At 33.2% G+C, this 17,326-nt stretch overlaps 1 protein-coding gene across 10 annotated transcripts in view; it reads right to left on the reverse strand.

Moving 5' to 3' along the window:
• MCTP1 (multiple C2 and transmembrane domain containing 1) overlaps positions 1-17,326 on the reverse strand; it is a 594,518-nt gene that overhangs the window by 219,148 nt on the left and 358,044 nt on the right. For 7 of the 10 annotated variants that reach the window (XM_023212153.3, XM_023212157.3, XM_023212155.3 and 4 more), the window contains 2 exons: positions 16,088-16,199; positions 7,577-7,615 (listed from right to left, as the gene is read on the reverse strand). In XM_023212153.3, coding sequence (XP_023067921.1) covers positions 7,577-7,615; positions 16,088-16,199 — 151 coding nt within the window. The remainder of the gene's footprint in view (positions 1-7,576; positions 7,616-16,087; positions 16,200-17,326) is intronic. The other 3 variants (XM_023212158.3, XM_023212156.3, XM_023212154.3) reach the window with 1 other exon arrangement.

The raw sequence follows: 17,326 nt of genomic DNA on the forward strand, positions 1-17,326 counted from the left end.
GAGACTACTTAATTAGTATTGTAAATCCAAATAAAATCAAAGCAAATAAAAAAACCAAAAATTATATATCCTAAAGATACTTGGGATATTTAGAAACTGTAAGTTTTCTTCCCTTGAATAAGTTAAAATTTTTGTGGTAGTAAAGTTTAGAGAGGATTATTTCTGTAAGTTTTTAAGAGTCCACTTACCTTTTTATTCTTAATTATTCATTAATATATTTTAGAGTCTGATGGTTTATTATAGAAAGTTAAGTGTTCAAGCATATTTTAAAATTTTAAAGTAAAGCAGGTATTTATTCCTTTTAACAAAACAATTGTTTTAACCATAGAACTTCAGAGCATTTTTAAAGAATGACTGCAGAAATCTTATATATAAACACGCACCTAGTCAAATTTGGTTTAAATTTTTACAAAAAAAATCCAAATTTTATAATACAATTAACAAATATAATAAGTGACTTAGTTAACTGGAGTTCCCTGACCATAATTTTAAAAAGAAATGAATACTGAGAGAGTTGGCTATTGGACTAAAAGCAATACAGTGGATTCAAGTAGAATAGTTTATTACTTAATCCTCAGACTTTTATAAAGGAAACCGATTCAACTTTGGGAGATAAAAAATAGCTATCCATTTTTAAATAGAATATCTAAATTACATACTTCCCATAAACATTAAAACTTTGCATTCTGTCTCTAGGCGTCAGTTACGATAAAGTAACTGATACTTTCCCAGTAAACTGATGACAGTTATGGGAAAGTATCAATAGTTGACACTGTGATAAAGAGGAAGCACTTTTGCAACTTCCTTGATTGTTCTATGATTTTGTGTTAGCAATTAAGATTTTGGAGGTGAGGTGGGATTTATGATGATCAAGATTTAGGACTTAGGCTTCTCTTTTAAAATTTGAGAAACAAAAATATTAGCCACATTTAGATCCACTGAAGTCCCCAGGCTGTGCTTTTCATGCCATGTTTAATTACTTCTGTCATTCATCAGCTAAAATTTATATTTCATTTTACAATCCATGTTCTCATGTAAATTTAGGCCTTTATTTCAGAGGAAGCAATTTAATTTTCTTGTGGACCCCTGTGCCATTTACAACAGACCAGCCAAAGCCTTCCTTTCACTACAGTCTAATAATAATAACAATAACAACAACTACAACAACAATAATAAGACACCTGGCATTACAAAATGAGTCCTAAACAGAAGTGGTGATTGTATTACAGAGAACAAGAAAAATAGAACAAACTATTCATGAATTCCAGAGAAAACTTATCTTAAAGCATAATTGTAGATATTTAGTTACGCTTCAGTCTTCACCAAGACAAGAGACTAAGTGAGGCAAAGTGACTTTTTAAAATTGCTAAAAGTATAAAGTACCAGCAAAGGGAAACAGAACAAAAAACAGAAATATCAATTGATAATGGGAAATTATTGAAGTTATTCTGAAAGATGAATTGTTAAACTGTTTCTACTAAGATTTCTAATTTATAAAAGTAGTCAGATGCATTGGGAATATCTTATTTATTTCTATTTTTGCCTCTAAAAATCTAACATACACTAAGAAAATTTCTCCTCAAAGATAAAAAATCTAATTACGAATCTAAATATTAACCAAATTTTAGACTAAAAAATATAGAAAATAAATTTTTTTCCACAGGGAAATAAAACTAAAGGATGGTTTATTTTTTCTAATAAATGCATATAATGTGATTTTTTTCAGCCTTCATAAATCACAGAAATCTTTAAAGTCTTTTTTATCAGATGGAATAAGGATTAGTCAACAAGTTTTTATAAAAAGTGATATTTTAAAATTAGTCTTAACGTGTACAGAGCTTTAAACATAACACATACTATTATAATTTGGCAGTTCTTCAAAATTCAAAACCTTCACAATTGATTTGAAATTGTGAAGCCTGATATTCAAATGTAAGAGTCAAGTCAGCTAGCATTCCTGATTACAAAAGCATGCTTTCATAGGAACTCAATTTCCTTTTATCAATACTATTTTGGCCACTTAAGAGATTAAAAAATAAATAAATACACAAACAAATCATTTATATAAACTTTCCTGGTCAGATCGCAATCACTGTTCATCAAAGCCATGGCTCTTGGATGCTTCCATCCTAACAATAAGGATGCCTCACGATATTGACTAAGCTTATCAATTGCTATGTTAACCAGGGCTTTGGAGCCAGGATCCTGACAAAATTATAAATCGTTTCACTGTATACATTTAGGGTCCCTTAAGACCAACAAATCTCTCCCAGTTTCTCTCAATTTAATAACTCCATCTGTCTATCCATCCATCTGTTCATTCATCCTTCTATCTATCTATCTTGTTAAATTAAAAGGCCATGTAATCTGTACAGCAGCCCTTAGTTCTGTTATCCTGGAACCCAGTTATATTAGTTCTCTCCTTTTAATCGGTCCAGGAAGGATCTTAAGAAAGTGGCCAACTCACTTGGCCACCAATGTGAAGGCCACCCAGCGACCACACAATAAACATCCTAGACTTGAAACACAAGCACTGTGGAATTCATCCTTTCACTGAGATTACCTTTTGTCCTTTCACTTTGTACCAACTCATCCAGATGTGCTCCAGAAGAATCCACAACATTAAGTCAACAAGAGCAGTCAAATAAATGTAATGCCATTGTCACAGCAAATCTCTGTAGCTATGAATTACAATATATAAAAAAATTTATTTTATGCCTTTGGGGAAATATTGTCAAAATAGCAAGGAAAAACCATCTCAACATAAAATTTAATTATAGCTCCATGTATTTTGTGGGGCTAATGAAGTATCTACTGACATTATATTATCTCTGTTTTAAGTAAACTTACTACAAATTTAAGGACTTGGTTACCAGGTGGGGTCAAAAGGTATTCTCTGATAATAGAAATACTCACTGCTATTTACCATTTGTTCATTGCTGCATTTTGGAATCTCAGAAGTCTTGCTTATGAGGTTGATTTTATAGCATTTCCAAATAATACAGATTTTGGAGTACAAACAATGGCAAAGTAAAAATCTTTTAAAATAATTTTATGTTTACTTCAAAAACACCAAGCATATACTTTTTTTTCAAAGACATATGCATAGTGACTAGAAATATGGCACCCAAGAAAAACCATTTTGGTCACTCATAGTTGAGAAAGTCTATGACCAAGCGTTTTCATTTTTGCCGCTTTAAAAAAATTGCGTATTTATTATCAGGATATAAAGTTTTTGTGGAAAGAATTTGATAGTTGCTAAATAACGACTTTTTTTCATCATGTCTAGCTGACTGTGTGAGATACTTAAAGATGTGTTAATCTGTTTCTCCACTGTTAGTTAAATTAAAGCACTTAGAGTTTTCGCTGATGCATTTTTAATGTGTCATCCAAGGTGTCAGGTTTAACTACTACGCCCTGCAGACTTATGGAGTTGAAAGTGTTCTCTAGTTTAAATTAATGATCTCCTTGCCAAAAGTCTTATTAAAAATTGCTTCATTCAACCAATGAATAAAGTGTTTTATAGTTCATTAAAATTATGCTAAGTGGTTATAATAAAATCTTTATAAAAAGATGTATTATTTAAAAAAGATATAAGCTGTCAAGTAACAGAAGATATGATAATCAGAGACTATCACAGTAGTCTGTATTATATTATTCAAAGGATGAACTTTTCTGAAAGAAAAACAATTCTAAACTGTTATTGTCAAGAATATGAATTGCAATGTGTATGTTTTTATATCATCACAATAATATTTCTCATATAATTGAGGTAATTTATTGAAAGCACATAAGTTTATTATTATCTCACCTTTACCCATTGGTAAATTCATTATTCTAGGTTAAAACACACACACATACACACACACACATACACAATGTAATGTAAAATCATAATTGCTTACTGTTTGATAGAGCCAATTATTTCATTACATTTTTCCATTTTTGGCTTCACCCCACAAAATGTATTCACAAAATACATATAAATCATCTCTTTTGAGTTCATGAAACTTTCTTCATGAATAATTTAACCTTAGAATAAATTATCAGTGATAAGTTTCTCCTAAAGAATAAAATATTGCAATAATCCAAAGCACTACCATTTCTCTGCTAAAACACATTTTTGTAACATACGAGTAACTCTTTCACCTGGATAATTCTTCTCTTGCCCAAGTTTAAGGAGACATCAGTCCCTTTCTTCTTAAAATAACATAATTCTATAACAGCTGAGTGTGGGGCAGAATTCAAAATGTGCATAATAGAAAGTGTGCTTGTGGAAAACCAGAATGAGTCTTTTAAAGGATGGTTCTGTCCCTAGAAGAGGAAATATTATAGAATTTATATCTATATACTTGTTTATATGCCATTCAAATATAATGCATACTTTATACATTCTTGTTTTTCAGAGGTAAGTTTAGATGCATTTTTTCCTATGTATTGCTAAGTGGTAATACAATTACCCACCCTCCCCCCCCAAAAAATAATAAGTTAGTCCTGAACAGCAGTTAGGATCGCCCCGTCCTCAAGCTGGAGATTCTTTTTTTGATTTCAATAGTTAAATACAACCCCACCTTATGTGAGTGCCACAAGTAATAAGATTTCCATTGAAAGAGCCTATTATTAGCAGAAGTACGGTTACAAAAATAGGCAAAGAAATTTCATTACAGAAAGCCAAGATGATGAAAATGACGAGTAGATGCTTAAGGAATGGGAAATTCCATGAGCTGATTCACATTGTATAGTGGGGAGACAGGCGTATTTAAAAGAACAACAACTGTGTCAATTTAGCCTTTCTTCCTCTGTAGTTACATCACTTCTGAAAGAAACTAAGCAAAGGAAGAAAAACTCCATACTGGAGAGAATCTCTAACAACATTGGCTATCTTTAAGTCTTTGCTACAAAATTTACAATTCTTAGATTATCTATTCACCACTGACACTCAAAGACAGGCTGCATGCCAAAGCCCTTCCATGAAGATGCGGGAGACCTCATTCTGTAAATCAAGATTCCAAGGAAGAAAATGATCTGTGTTTTTATGAAAAATTTACCTTTGAATTTGAACATAGTTATAACATATATGAAATACCCATATTTAAATGTAATGCAAATAAAATTACACCCTATTTCCAAAAATAAAAAACGAAAAATCTGTACTCAGACGAGAATTTACAAGAAGATTGAAATATTTAGAAAATGATGCATTTTCATAAAACAGTAACAGAGTAAAACCTTTAAAACTACACAGTATAGTCCCTTACCCCTTAGTTTCCCAGGAAGCACAATTTACTGGACGAAAAGATTCAGGGAGCAGTTTCAACGTAGCAGAGTGTGTGAAGGAAGGTGGACTAGATAGTAATTGAAATGTCAAACTTTCCCCCCATTTTGAATTTAACATTGTGCTCTTGTAACACTAATATGGATGAATATGGCAAATGTTTTAGGGCGCAGTAAAAAATCTGAATGAATTAGCAGGTATTCAGTATGTTCTCACAGAAAAAAAAAAATCAAATGAGTTAACCAATTTTACTTCACTTAGTATTCAATATCCCCATTAAATTTTTCAAAGTTGAAAATCCCTTAGGCTAAAACCCAAAAGCTTATGTTAACACTATACTAAATATAATCTGCCAAGTACTCAAACGAGTGCTGTTAGACATAGGAATTCTGTATCTTCAGTTGGAAGCTTGAAAAATGTATCCATTTGAATACATAAATGGATTGCTAATAATAAATATAAACTCCAAGAATTTTAGATACAAAAACAGTAGAGGATAGATATTTATTATTCATTTTAAATTTTCTATATATGGAACAAAAGTATGTGATATACTTTTACTTAATTTATGTTTAAAATTATATTTATATTTAAATGTACATTTAATATAATTTTTAAAGAAGAATTTTTTTTTTTTTTTTTTTGAGACAGAGCCTCACTCTGTTGCCCAGACTGGAGTGAAATGGCATGATCTCTGCTCACTGCAACCTCTGCCTCCGGGGTTTAAGCCATCTCCTGCCTCAGCCTCCCTAGAAGCTGGGATTACAGGCGTATGCCACCACACCTGGCTAATTTTTGTATTTTTAGTAGAGACGGGGTTTCACCATGTTGGCCAGGCTGGTCTTGAACTCCTGACCTCAAGTAATCCACCCACTTCGGCCTCCCAAAGTGCTGGGATTACAGGTGTGAGCCACTGTGCCTGGCAGAATCTTCATTTCTGTTCTTCCTTTAATACAGTAAAATGGATCATTCCCATTAATTAATACTAAATATTATATAATATCTTGCTCTAGCATGTTAAATATATCTGAAAGAATATTGTTACATATTGATGGGTTGTCATGTTTTTTACACAAATATATCCAATTATACAAATTTAAAAATATATACACTTTTAATATAACAATAACTTTATAATTACAAAGGAAAAAGAGTAATACAAACATGAACAGTGCAAATATTTCTTCAAAACATCTTGAAACTTTATTTTGATTAGTGAAAATCACAGTGAACATTAAGTTAGAAATATTCAGCAACCTTCCTTAATAAGCATTTTTCATTTTATTAAAATAATAAAGTTTTATTTTTATTTTTATTCCCATTTTAATGGGAGTCCTGACTTTTTTGTGAGCCAAATTATTCTTTGGTCATTAATGCCATAGGAATTAGGGAGAAAATGTACAGTAAGAGACACTTGTTCAAATAGATTAAGTCATTACCATAAATATAAAAACATTTTGATATATACATTAATTCACAGTAATAAAAATGACAAAATTAAAGAAAAGCTTAGGTAAAAGCATGATTCAATCAGAATGGAAGGAAAAAGATTGTCATGTTCCAGGGTCTAAAAAAATTAGTCACTATTAAAAAGGAATACTGACTCTAAGTAGAAATTTGAGACAAGATTTTTACAAGTAAAATCCTTTTTATTTATTTCAAGGTATATTCATATAAAAGTTGTTTCATCTTGATATCTGTGTCCAAGAGTGGCAGCACCACTGAACAAATTAAACGCTTAGTTTATATTTTGCATATCTTACAAGTTGCAAAAGAGCTGGGGCTTAGTAAGTTACAGGAACCATAAACTCCTCTCACTTTATTTCTTAAAGTGAGAAGAGACAATGGGGAAAAATGGTTCTTATTGTATACTGTAAAGATGTAATGATACAGGAATTTATGAGTTTAGAAAGCCTCATACTTAATTTTCTGTGACCCCCCAAAATAAAATAAATTGTGCAAATCTTTCTTCTGTCTGGAGTTGTCCCTCCCCTAGCCTCATCATTTTATTCCTGGCGCGAAGCAATTTTCTAGACCCTGTTGCATATATAGTTGAGACCAGATGCTGAGAATGATGTTGAGAAGTGACCAGAAAATAGTGAAAGAATGATTTGAAGCTATTGATCAGTGTGATTTCTATTTAAAAAAACATCACATGGTTTGCTTAAATTTATGGGGAAAAGTAACAATCGAATAGTATGAAATCTGGTAGCATACTTTGAAGAGATGAGAGAGATCTGGGAAAGCAGATGATAATTCTTCTCAACAAGAAAAGCTGAAAGATCACAAGCTAAGAATTACCTTACTTGATCTTTTCCAACTCTTCCTCATTAGCATTGTCTGTAAATAAAATAAAGCATTTTCATTATCTTTTCACTCAAGTACAGAAGAGGGCAGCCAGTTGTTTTTTAGCGGAAACATTAGCCCTTGAAACAGCAAACAGTGCCTGCAGCAATTGTACAACACAAAACTTGTTTTCCACGCACACACGACTAGAGAAACAACTTTAACATTCCAGCAGTCTTTCTGGTGAGAGTTCATTTGATTTATTCCTTTGTTAAAAAAAAAAAAAAAAATGGGACCAGTACTGGGATGGATGCCTTTACTGACTGAAGAAAACACATGGAGTCTCATAATTTCCAATGGCTCCTTTTGGTGGTGGAGGTTGAGGGTGTACATGACTTGATCAGGTATATAATAACTTTTCTCTTCAAACACATTCAAAATCTTTTGCTTTGGTGGCATTGTAGAATTGTCTCTGCTTCCAGTTCATCTTTAACTACATCAGGGTCTACAGATGCTTTCAATTGAAAACAAATGCTGCATACTGTGATGGCTACTAGTGCATTTTCCTGCTAAATGTTTAGTGAGGCCTGGTGCGGTGGCTCACGCCTGTAATCCCAGCACTGTGGGAGGCCAAGGCGAGTGGATCACGAGGTCAGGAGATCCAGACCACCCTGGCTAAGACAGTGAAACTCCGTCTCTACTTTAAATACAAAAAAATTAGCGGGGTGTGGTAGCGGGCGCCTGTAGTCCCAGCTACTCGGGAGGAGACTGAGGCAGAATGGCGTGAACCTGGGAGGTGGAGCTTGCAGTGAGCTGAGATCACGCCACTGCACTCCAGCCTGGGCGACACGGCAAGACTCTGTCTCAAAAAAAAAAAAAAAAAAAAAAAAAAAAAAAAAAAAAAAAAGAAATGTTTAGTGAAAGCATATCCTTTAAACTAGTTAGTTTGTGTCATACTAAGAAATATGTATGGCCAAAAGTTTTAATTAAGGTTCTAGAGCTTTGTAATGCATCCCCAAGATCACTAATCTCTTGAATAAACTAAATCATAAAAGCTAATGATTGTTTTTGTTTCCTCTCTTCACTTTAAAAAATTTCTCAATGAACACTGAAGTATTAACCTTCCTGATTAACCTCTTTCTCCTCTCTTTGCTTTGCTATTATCTTTAAGGCAGATGAAGTGGAGAATAGGAAATATTCAGGACAAGGAATATAGCTTAAAGTGCTTGTGCCATATTTGTATATCAAGGAAATGCAACTTTAAGAACTGTATCTCTTTCAGGAGGATTCACCATAAAAAAGAACCATGTCAGAAACTACTCATGGATTAGAATAACACAAAAATGGAAAGATTTTAATATAAGATGAGGGCAACCTTTAACCTAAACCACAAGAATGAATGTGTACATTCTAGGGTAAAAACTAAGACTAGCATAACATTTTCAAAGATAATTATACATTCCTCTTTTCTGTAGGGAGTGGTCATATAGGGCATATTTTCTCTACATACAGTCTTCGTTAAATGTTGACCAAAACATAAAATAATAATAGATTTCCTAAGGTTACAATGATTCCTCATCACCCCTCCTTTTGTTTTTTTTTTAAGTCAGGAAACTGCAAAGCACTGTTATCAAATACTATTATAGAAATAATTTATGTTTTCAAAGTACTAAATGTCCAATTCATTTTGAAGCAACAAATCCCAGCATTGGGTTATAGAGGTGGCCATCTAGGGGGACATGTAACAAATCTTTATTTTTGATGTTAAATGATTTATTATCATCAGTATCATCATCATCATCATCACCACCACCACCACCACTTCCTCCATCATCACCAAAAGGCAGCTGGAAACCAAATACTTAAGTGGTACGTTATATTTACAAAAACTGCCCCGTAAGAGTTGGATAATAAATGCTCAACTTTCTCACCAAGCAGAGTTTCAATGGACAAAGAATGGTATCTCCTAGAGACAATATTTTGAGTCAAATCAATCAAGAACAATGAAGATATATAAAAAGTACAATCTACTAATTCATGGTCATTTATCATCATTATCTAGCATCTGAGAATTTTATCATATAAAATTCCATTATATAAGAAATGTTATGCTATGTAAAAGGGCCATAGAACGTTAGAAAGAGTGAAATCTCATGGCAACACTAGTCAATATTACAAGGATTTCACAAAGTCACATCCCCTGACTCACAAGCACCACATAAAATTAACCTTCTATAGTAAAACAAAATCTAGGGCCAGTATTTGTCCTGTCTCTCAAAATCAGCTTTATAAGCAGGCTGCAAGGTTTTCTTTTTCAGATTGAGAAACTGATACGATAAAAAGTCAGTGATTACCCTAAGTATAAATAGGAAAGATTTAGCAGTTATGAGAACCCATCCATTATTTTCCTAATTCAGTATCTAAAGTTCTATTACTATACCCAGTGACTCTCAAAATGACCCTACATTTTATAACATTTCTGCCTCTTGAGCCAAATCTACTAGCAAAGCAATGGGTTTAAGTATCTCACTTCTAAGTCCCTTTTTCTTTTAGGTAGTTGGGTTAAGGTCAGTTCAATAAAACAGTAGAAAAGTTAAAAAAAAATTAATTTAATAGATAAACTATTAATAATGTTTTCTTTGCTATCTGTGAGACATGTTAGAGAAGGAAGATTGGGGATTGTTAAAAATAGAAGATGAAGCAAATTATAGAAAAATAAGATTTATTTTTTGCTCTATGATCTTAACTTCAGCTGAGAAACATATGAATTAATTTTTGAAAGGATTATTACCTGATATGATTATAGTACAATTCAAATTCTTCATTAGCAGCTCAACTTCCTTGAAGCCAGTAAAAGGAATGAAGTAGCATAAAAATATGGCTTGTGATAGAGCTGCAGAAGTAACTGTTTTTAAAAGACTCCACAATCTCAATCCATTTTTAAATTTTTATCTTTTGTTGAAGTGACTTTTTAGGCAACTATATAACTACTGTACATATAAAAAATCACAGAATAACTAGATACAATAGTAACATACATCTTATAAAGCATACATATATTCAACTTTTTGTAGGTAGATATTTCTTCAAATGTTGGCTGTGTAATAATTCTGAAGAATATCAAAACTAATCCAAGATAAAGAAGTTTTTTTTTTTTTTTTTTTCACTCATCAAAGGCCAACTAAGGTCATTCATATGTTTCTTTGAATTTTCTATTTTTTAGCCTTAGGCAAGCAATTTGTAGGTCTAGGTTATTTAAGAGAGTGTGTAACACAAATTAACTCACTTTTATTTCACAAATTCTCCAATGAAGAAAGCTGTGGATTGAACTCTGCTAGAAAAAGAGCCAGAAAGAACTCAAACACACTATCAGACAAATTGCCATATATAGGACACACATATATGCACTACACACTTTTACAGGTTCAAAAATAGGACATGCAATCAAAACAGAAATGACAATTGTGCCATGCAACTCATCAGCATGCCCCCCAAGGAGGTTTTGGTTTCTTGTACACACAATGCTGGAGACTTAAAATGTATATACATATATATCTGTTCACATCTGGGAATTTTTTTAAAAGACTCAATCATGACCTCAATGGAGAAGATTTTGATATAGCACCTATGAAATACAAATTGCTGCAATTAGACATTGAATATTTTAGAGGCTTTAGTAGATTCAGTAGGCTGATAGGATTTTCAACTCGTTCTTCACTTTTATGATTTCTAGAGCTGGCAATCCACACAAGGAGAAATCATCCCAACTGCATAATTCATGGAACGTATTGTTACTATTAACAGTGCATAAAAAACTCACAAGATGACCGTTTTAGAAATCTTACCACTTTGTAATGCTAAGGACTCTGTACTTCCAGTTATCCATTTCTTCCTACCTTGGCATAGCATTTTATTAACATTAATGTTCTATTTCCTATTTGATTGTTCGGATTTATCTGTAAAAGGCTCTTGAAACACATCTCTTTCATTCTCCATTTTTAATACATATAAAATATTTAGCAAAGTTTTATCAGTACAGGCATACGAATAAACATGTGGTTTTTGAACTAACATCTTCAGTGCTAAAAGCCTGAAATAAATTATTTCTGAGCTAGTAATCAAAGAGAACAGAACTCTTGTAATTTTACTCTGTGAGGGTCAATGCAAAATTTGCCTTTATTCCTTTCTTACATAATTCTCATTTTCTGGGGATTGTGAAGCATACAGTAACTGATTTCTGGTTTGTTGCATTTTTAGCTTAAATTTCTCTAAATAAAATTTGTTTCTGAATAATTTGTGAAAGTTCAGCATGCCATTTTTACAGCTGCAGTATGTTATATCTTTTAGCTATCTAAAAATTTAACTAGAAGATACATTGGATCTCTGAGTTTTAACCAAGAAACTTCAAATGTAGCCCAGAAAAATTATTAAGCTGATATTTGACATGTTACAGAATGAAGAAAATACAGTGATGGGTTTATAATTTATTGTCAATCATTAGAATTCTGTGGGAAGAGCAATAAGGCTTGATTTCAAGCAGATTATCATTAATATACTAATTTTAAGAACTTACAAAAGAAAATTAAATCATTATTTAATCATGAGTTGATATTGTTTGTGACAACCCCAGGGATTTGAATATTGAGGTAAGAAGAAAACATATACTCTCACTTGGTCTTTTGAAGTCATCATAAGGAAGACTTTATGTATTATATATATATATATATATAATTCCCCTCGTATGAGTGATAGGATGTAGGATGGAGGCAAGGTGAACTATACATAGGCATATTTTAGGTACACAGGTAACACTGAAGAAAGCCTGGACTTGAGAGAAGGTGAACCATGAAGGAATTTGTATGGCTGGGACAGAAGTTACAGTGAGGGAACATACATTGCTTGTTGGAGACACTTAAAATTTCTCACCAGAAGTTTCAATTTAATTAGAGAAATAGCCACAAGTCACTGAAAACTTAGAAGAAGAAGGAGGGAGTTATAAAGCCTAGTATAATGCTTAGTAGATGATCAATAAGTATTTTGTTTTATACAGATGCCTACAAATGGTTCTTATTTAGAGTTTCAAAACCTAATAACCAGTGTTGCTAAATATAAGAATCAGTTTTAGAGAGCTTAATAAAATAGTTATAGAACTGCAATGTGGGACAAACACAAAAGAAAAGCCAATTTATATGTATTTTGGGGCATTTTCATAATGTAGAGCATATATTTAGAAACCAGGTTCAAATTTAGGACATCCCAATAGCCAGGATACTGAATCCCAGTAGCATCTCCAATGGGGGAATCTTTCTCCCCTCCCTCCTTTCTCCCCTCTCCTCTGGCCCTGCTTGCTTCTATACAACCAAGTCCATGCCTCAGCTATTGATTGTACCCATGAGGATGAGCCAGGATAACCACACTGGTTACCCTTCTCTCTGCCTCCTCAGGGGTGACTGAGGTCATGACGGAAAGTACAAGGATGTTCACCAGCCAGAGGCTGGCTCTGAACAGACTTGATCACTGTGTCTTTTCTAAGCCCTGGTTGAGCCACTTGCTTCTCTGATGAAGAAAGAAGCCATAAGAAAGTCAATAACAGGATAGAAGGAGAGAAGACACCATTTCTCTCTTAATGCAGCAGAGTGAATGCAGTGCTCTCTGGAACTTTGAAAGAAGAGGGCATGAAGTAGGGCAATGAATGCAAAAAAACGTTTTGAGATGAAAAATACCTTTGGAAAGATTTCTTCCAAAAAATCTGGGGTAGTCAAATGGATTTGAGCCAAGAAAATAGCAAGAGGATTTCAGGAGGAACTTTCTGAGTTAAGGGTGAATGTGGCTGAAGAGATATGATGAAGAGAAAGGAAAAGGAGGAAAAGAAGATGAAGAAAACCTTATTTGTGATGTATAACTACTTTCATGTAACCCACCTATTTTCTTCTTTATTTGTGTTTGATAACTTACTGATGATCAGCTCCCAGGCACTGTAATATTTTTAAATAATTTTTACATTTAAAAAATAAATTTGAGCAACCATGGAGATTGATGGATTTTTGAAGGATTGTTGAAGAAAAAATAATGTTGGAAACTACTTTGCCTGTGCTGACATATATTTCTGTGTAATTTAGAACAACTCAGCAGCTTCATCGTAAGGTCTCCTGATACTAACTTGCTCCCTCAAACCCTCAGTTTGATGTTAGAGTGTTTAATAAACATCCCTTTAATGTAAAAATTCAGTTGACTATACATTATCACATCACCCAAATCACCACAATCGCTGCTATATCATTCCAATCTCCAGGAATATTGCAAGTTTAGATGGTCTGGTAATACACAGGATCTCAGACACTTAGGTATCTTGATTTATGAAGTGCTGTCCTTCATTAAAATAACAAAGAACCCCAGCACAAGAATATTCTATCATCAAGTCCTGTTGATTTTTACCTCCTATAGGTAAACCTGCCAATTTCCCTCCATCTCTACCTCTGACAGTTCTAATCCAAAGTTCCATCATCTTTCATCTGGATTTTCGCCATGGCCTCCTAATTGGTCTCCAGGTATCCATTCTTACCCCTTCAATATGTTTTCTACAATGCAGCCACAGAGATATTTTCAAAAGGCAAATACGATTCCACTGCTTTCAATTCACAGATCTTTCAATGGCTCCCCACAGTTTTTTGGGGAAAGACCCAAACCTTAACATGGTCAATGAGTTCTACACAGTCTGGGCATCGTCCTTCCACCCCAGTGTCATTATGCACTCTGATCACCCACACTGTCTTTGCTTCCACCTTCTCTAAACTCCAGTGGTTTTTCAATTCTTGAAATGCAACATGGTTCCTCTTGTCACATGGCCTTTGTGTGTGTTGTCTCCTCTGCTTTAAATATCACCTCTCTTTCTTATTTTTGCTTTATTAAGGCCTGTTTTACACTTCATATTTCAGGTCTCATTTGACTTCCTTAGAGAATCCTTAACCCCTGGCTAGTAAAAATTTTCCTGTATTTGCTCTTTCAGCAGTCATACCTCTTTTTCACAGCATTTAAAACAGTTGTTCCTATCAGTGACTAATTGATTCCTGGGTTCTCCACTGAGTCTAAGTTCTATTGTATCCTAAGTGTCCAGCACAGGAACTGGCTTAAAGTAGGTTCTTAGTGAATACTAGAATCATTGAATCATTTGAATAAAACACAAAATGAACATTTACAATTGATTCCTATGTATGGATTAGCCAGCTAGGTTATACTTCTTGGCTTGTGCTGGGTGAAATAATATCATCTGAAGTAGTGACTTTTAAGATGATGGGCTTTCATTTCTAAATACTTTTTGTAAAAATTATTTCTCACCCACCCCTCTGCACAAGGGTGCATGTGCATACATACATACATAATTTTACCAAGCTAAGTTCTCACACTAGGTATTACTATCTGGTAATTCTTATTTAAAAAGAGACATTTCTTCCTCAGTGAATGAAGTATAGATACTTAACCCGATTTAGCAAATATTATATATAAATATATGTTTCATCATTACATTTCTAAAAAGGATGGAGAGAAATAATTCTTGAAAGGGTGAATTTTTCAGTGAGTTTAAAGTATTTCCAAATTTGAAGTTGTAATTCACAATATTTACCTACAGTCTAGTGGAAAATGCCAACAATACCTTTCCAGCAGACAATCTATAACCAACTTTAATCATGCATTATTTCAGGACAGCAATACATACATTCCTGAAATAGAGTATCTCGACTTGCCTAAGAAAATTATGTCTACTGCTGAAATGTGTTATAGTCAGAGCTACTTAGAGTAGTTCTCAGGCACATGAAAGCACATTGAGTCTAATAAATTATCTCTGGCAAGTTGTGGCAGAAAGTACACTAGCAAGCATACTGATGTGGGTCAAGCCTGATATTTTTTAATGTCACTTCAACTGTGGGGGAGTAATTGGCTCTTCTGTGTCCCTTGTCAGTTTCTCATAGCAGCATGGTGTGCAAGGACGTACAGACAGCTAGTGCTGAAAAATGGGTAATATCAATATGGAAGCCCATCAAGAAGATGAAAAGTACTCACTTATCATTCAGTAAACAAATACCAGAAAGCAGAAACTCTGTTATAATTTCACCTCATTTTCTCTGTTGTGGTACACCTGACAATGCAGTCAAAACAGCAGGGTCTGGATACCTTAACATGGAATTCCAAGTATTCAATTCACTAATAAATGTATTCCCCAAATGAATACTAATATTTGCCTGTCATATAGCATGTCTGAAATTGAGAAATAAAATTAAAATAAAAATTCAAATCTGTTTCTTATTTACAACAAGAGGTTCTGATCTGGAGGGTGGAACAGGAAATTAGAGTTGAAAAGATACAATAAGCATGAATGAGCAATGCCTAGGTACTCACAGAAATAAAGAACAGGGCATGTTTTCATAGGCAGCTTCTCTTCGTTACTACCTCTGGGTCCAAAGAAAGGCTCACAACATTCGAACAAGAGAGAGCAAGAAAGAGCTCCTACTAGGCTGTGGGGGAACTTACCACATCCCTGGACTCTCCTTCTTTAGGGGTAAGGATGACTGAGAGCAAAATGATTCCAAGATCATGGTCAGGATAATGAGGATCTTTCAGAGTAAGGGTCACATCTGTGGGCCTGTGATAGAAAATATTTAGATTTTGAACAGTCATTAAATGAACAAGCCAAATATATTTTCAATAATACTTTATTCTTTCAAGATAAAAAGCAATTTTGTCTTCCTTTACTTTCTTGGGACAATTTTTGTTATTAAAATATTATCAGTGTATTAAGTTATCCAATAAACTGTGAGTAGATCTGAATTCACCAGATGAATTTCTGCTTTCTAAACCCATGAAAGTTCCAGAAAGTGGTTGAAAAGGCCAAGAAACTACAACCCTATTAAGAAGCCCATCAGTCTCCTTTCTATGCTCTCTAAACCCACAGAGAGTAGCACCATACATATACACAAGCACCATACATATACATATACATACACACACGTGAATATATATATACACATATATACATGCACATGTAGATACACACATGTGAATATATATACATATATATACATACACACATATACACTAAATACACATATGGGGTTACAGTCTGATTTAGTTCATTTTCATGTAATGATTACATACAAAAATTAATAGAAAAACTTCATTATATTTTTTAATAATTACATGATAAAGATATATGAACATTTACAACTGTCTTATGATGTATTATTCTTTCAGAGATACCTCAATGTATTACATAGTATAATAACATAAACATTTATATGACTACAATTATTATCACTTTTTCTATACCCAGAGACTACTGATTTACATTTAGAATAAAACAGCATACACAAATATGTTATTTTAAAAAGTAGTAATTAGATGTTTATGTGGTTTTGAGGAGAGGGAATTGCTAGTGAAATACATAAAATATGTTATGTGGCAAAATACACACCACATGCTCATGTATAAATAATCTCTTTTAATTTTTGAAATTATTCCAAATTGTCACCATTTAAAATTATTTTTCACCAATGATTTATCTTTAATAGGAAACAAGATAAATTTACACTTTGGGATTAAGTCTAGTCACTTGCATATCCTTATGCAGAGATCTAAGAGAAAGTACCTGTGACCTTTACAGAAGAACAGTACAGTCTATTCTAGATTGAGCTCAGTTTTCATGATAATAGACTCCATGCAACACTACTTAGGGCACTTTCTACAGTGGCAGGGAGGTGTGAGCCTGTGCTA

This window comes from Piliocolobus tephrosceles, chromosome 4, assembly GCF_002776525.5.
Source record: "Piliocolobus tephrosceles isolate RC106 chromosome 4, ASM277652v3, whole genome shotgun sequence".
In the NCBI taxonomy this organism is placed as follows: Eukaryota; Metazoa; Chordata; class Mammalia; order Primates; family Cercopithecidae; genus Piliocolobus; species Piliocolobus tephrosceles.